The 4,165-nt window shown below is 34.7% G+C and overlaps 1 protein-coding gene across 1 annotated transcript in view; it reads right to left on the bottom strand.

The window, feature by feature from the left end:
* LOC111636710 (transcriptional regulator ATRX homolog) overlaps nt 1-4,165 on the bottom strand; it is a 158,800-nt gene that overhangs the window by 145,513 nt on the left and 9,122 nt on the right. The window contains exon 2 of the mRNA XM_023382014.1: nt 1,705-1,817. Within this exon, the coding sequence (XP_023237782.1) occupies nt 1,705-1,817 (113 nt within the window). The remainder of the gene's footprint in view (nt 1-1,704; nt 1,818-4,165) is intronic.

Raw genomic sequence — 4,165 nt, 5'->3', positions numbered from 1 at the left:
CATCTCATGTACATGGACGACATAAAACTTTATGCATCCACACAGAAACAATTTCATCAACTCCTACAAATCACACATTCATACACCAAAAACATACAAATGGAGTTTGGCTTAGACAAATGCAAAAAACGACACATAGAAAAAGGAATCCTGAAGAAAGAAGATTTTGCACTTGGAAATGGAGACGTTATTGAATCCATGAAAGAGGGCGAGTTCTATAAGTATTTAGGATTCCAACAGGCCAAACTAACAGAACATACACAAATAAAGCAAAGATTAATTAAAGAATACCAAAGTAGGTTAAATACTATTCTCAAAACACAGTTAAATGCAAAACACACAGTTAAAGAAATAAACACATATGTCATCCCAGTACTCATATACTCTTTTGGAGTTATACATTGGACTCACACAGATCTCGAGCAACTCCAAAGGAAAACAAGAACAACACTTACTAAGCATAAACATCATCATCCTAAATCTGCCACAGAAAGATTAATTCTTCCACGTAAAGATGGTGGACGTGGCCTGATTGACATAGTTAACCTTTACTACAAGTAAATACAGTCACTGTGAGAGTTTTTCTACAGTAAACAAGAAACATCACAATTACATAAAGCAGTAACTCTAGTAGACTCAAATAGCATGCCATTAAACTTACACTCACATCATACAGACATGACACAACACACAAAAAGCATAGACACTATCAAGCAATCGTGGGCTCTAAAGGCACTCCATGGCAGGCATCCTTATGACCTGGCCCAGTATTTTGTTGACAAAACTGCGTCAAACAGCTGGTTAGATCGGGGATGCCTCTTTGGGGAGACGGAAGGATTCATGATTGCCATATAGGATCAGGTCATAAATACTAAAAACTACATAAAACACATACTCAAAGATACAACACTCACAAATGACACATGCAGAAAATGTCACATCATGCCAGAAACTATACAACACATCACTTCTGGGTGCAAGCTCTTGGCACAGACAGATTATTTACCCAGACATAATCAAGTAGCAAATATAATACACCAAGAGCTTGCAAAGAAACACAACTTGGTAGACATCCACGAACTATATTACAAATATATTCCACAGACAGTATTGGAAAACAACATGCACAAAGTGTATTATGACAGAGCCATAATCACAGATAAAACAATTTACCACAACAGACATCAGACTCACTGACAAACACAATAAATTCACATACATTATAGACATATCCATTCCAAACACTCACAATATACAAAACACATGCTTATATAACAAAATATACAAAATATATTACAAAATATACAAAACACTGAAAAAATTAGCAAGTACACAGAACTTGCCCAGGAAATAAGGCATCTGTGGAGGATGGATATGGTGCTTATTGTACCTGTTGTTCTCTCCTCTACAGGCATCATACCACACACAAGCCTGGAAACATTACAATTGAATAGAAATACATAAATCACACTACAGAAGATCACTATACTGAATACATGTCATATTGTTAAAAAATTCCTGAATACAGACACACTTATTTAATTTGTGTCTTGTTTTGATTACTATGCCTTGACTCTGGTCCAGCATAGTACACAGCCACTGGTATCAACCATGTATAACTGACTAAAAAACCCAACAATAATAATAATAAAGCATGCTTTTACAGAAAAATTATCTTTCTAAATAAAAATATAGTCTACTTACACAACATATAAGTACACCAAGATGCAAATGTCTTCGAACATAGGATGAATTATGATGATTAATTTGTTCTCCACAGGAAGTACATTTAACAATAAGATTTTCTATTTCTTTATCTAAAAATTATTAATATAAAATAAATTTACTTTTTATTTATTAAATTAAACAAATAAATTAAAAATATCTTTAAAGATTTCTATAATTTATTATGAAAAAAGAATGAAAGAATGACACTAAAATATACACAGACTGTTTGAAAATTGACCGCTGATTGGCTGGTACAAGCATGTGGTTGATTGCAGTGCCATGACACACATGCGGAAGAAAGCTGTCATATGGCTTGCATAACCTCATTGATAAGACACTGTGTTTGATGTCTGGTCTATAGCAAACAAAGAATGATTTCTGGTATAATCTAAGTTCCTGCCAAATGTGAGGTTTGCACTGTAATTTGTTTTTTGCAAGCTCAAGAATGGAGTGTGTTTGAAATCCATTGCCTGCAATGGATGAGTGCTGTGAATGGAGAAAAGTTCATGAGTGAAGGTTGTGTGAGGGAACAGTACTGAAATTTTGAAAGGGACAAACAGATATGCATGATGAAGATGGATAAGTAAGACAGTCTGTGATAACGAATGCTCACAGTATCAGAACTGTCTTGTTAATTTCTTGCAATTGGGCAAACAACACTATGAGACTGTGACTTCGACTCTAGGTTATCACAAGTTTTGTGTCAGGTTGGTTCCAAAAAAACCTTACAGAAGATCACAGAATAAAAGCAAATGGGGTCAGCATTGCAATAACTGCAATGCTGACCCCATTTGCTTTTATTCTGCAATGCTATAACTGCAATGCTTTGTTATAGCATTGCAGTTATTGCAGTGCTATAACAAAGATGATGACATTTTCTGAACAAGATCATAACAGGCAATAAAACATGTATTTACTGAGAACATGCAAAGGGTCAATCAAAATAATGGATGCCTAAGACCTTGCAGAACAAGCCTAAGAAGCTTATGTCTATAGTCTTTTAGGACTATAAGAGAATTTATAAGGCAAAACCATTACTGTGAGTATGTATTGCAAAACCCTAAAAAAAATTTGAAAGGTGATTCAGAACAAGAAGTGAGGCATGTTGGCCTCAGAAATTGTTTTGGTCCTTGGTTTGTGACAATGCATGCCCTCACATAGCTGCATGCACAAAAGGGTTGCTCCAACAGTTTCAATGGAAAGTGTTCAACTATCCACCCTACAGTCTGAATCTTGCACCGAGCGATTATCATTTGTTTGCAAAAATAAAAATTTGGTTGGGGTTGCAGCAATTTGACAACAATGAAGAGCTGATGGATAATGTTCAGAAGTGGCTGATATCATTGACAGCAACCTTCTTCAAGGAAGGTTAAGAAGGTGTCACACTGTAATAAATGTCTGGATTTATATGGCAATTATGCTTAAAAATTGTTTATGTATGTAAGCAACTTTTTTATGTATGTATGTAAAGAAAACTATATAATAAATATAGTTTTCCTTTTTTCCTGTTTTATTTCATACCATTAGAGGTTGATTTCCAAATGGTTCTTGTATATAACTTATGCAAAATTCCATTTCATTTTTCTATAGTCTTCATAAAATCTCATTTTATAATAAAATAAAAAAAGAAAAAGTAGAATTCAGAAAAAATCAGATATTTCAAATACAGTAGAACCTCGATTATCCGGACTAATTGAGGATGAAGGTAGTCCGGATAAGGAAAAATCCGGATAATCGAAACAAATACTTTGTCTTTTAATGATAATACAACACGTTTTCTTTTCGATGACATATCGGTAATATTAAAAGTAAATACTGTATTTAAATCGTGATAAAATTTTCAAGAAACAAACGTTCGTATTGAATTTGGACTACTACTGACCAGCGCTAACAGACTACCTATTGTTTAAAAGGCCCTCTGGTGGCGCAAGAAGACGGATTTTATAAAATAAAAAGCAGTTGAAACAGCATTTTTATGAATAAAAATTTGACAAACTATTTATCGTTTTATGACGAGTAAAATTTTTTCGTCGCGTTCGCGGCTTTTAAGTAATGCATAAACCATCGAGGCGCGAGGCCCTTCCTGGCGCCTATGCCTGGCGCGGACCGCCAGGCATAGGCGGTGGCCCACGTCGTCCATGCCTTACGCCGCCCTTGGGCATAGAAATGATGTAATTTGAATATAAATTATTTATAAATACGTATGTCAAGTTATATTTTTATTACTACGTAAAATATATTTAAAAGTTTACGACCACTGTGCCGGGTGAGACGTTGTTGAAACAAAAAAAGTTATGCATTCCATCACGTACATAAACAGTGTCGTAATTCGCCAAGTGCAAATCAGCAAATTCGTAAAATTTTTGTTTATTTTCAACAATCCGGATAATCGAAAATCCGGATAATGGAGGTCCGGATAATGGAGGTTCTACTGTAT

The sequence above is a fragment of the Centruroides sculpturatus genome, unplaced genomic scaffold (assembly GCF_000671375.1).
Source record: "Centruroides sculpturatus isolate CEXI.00-Female unplaced genomic scaffold, Cexi_2.0 scaffold418, whole genome shotgun sequence".
NCBI classification, from domain to species: Eukaryota; Metazoa; Arthropoda; class Arachnida; order Scorpiones; family Buthidae; genus Centruroides; species Centruroides sculpturatus.
This window is presented reverse-complemented; position numbering and strand designations above follow the sequence as displayed.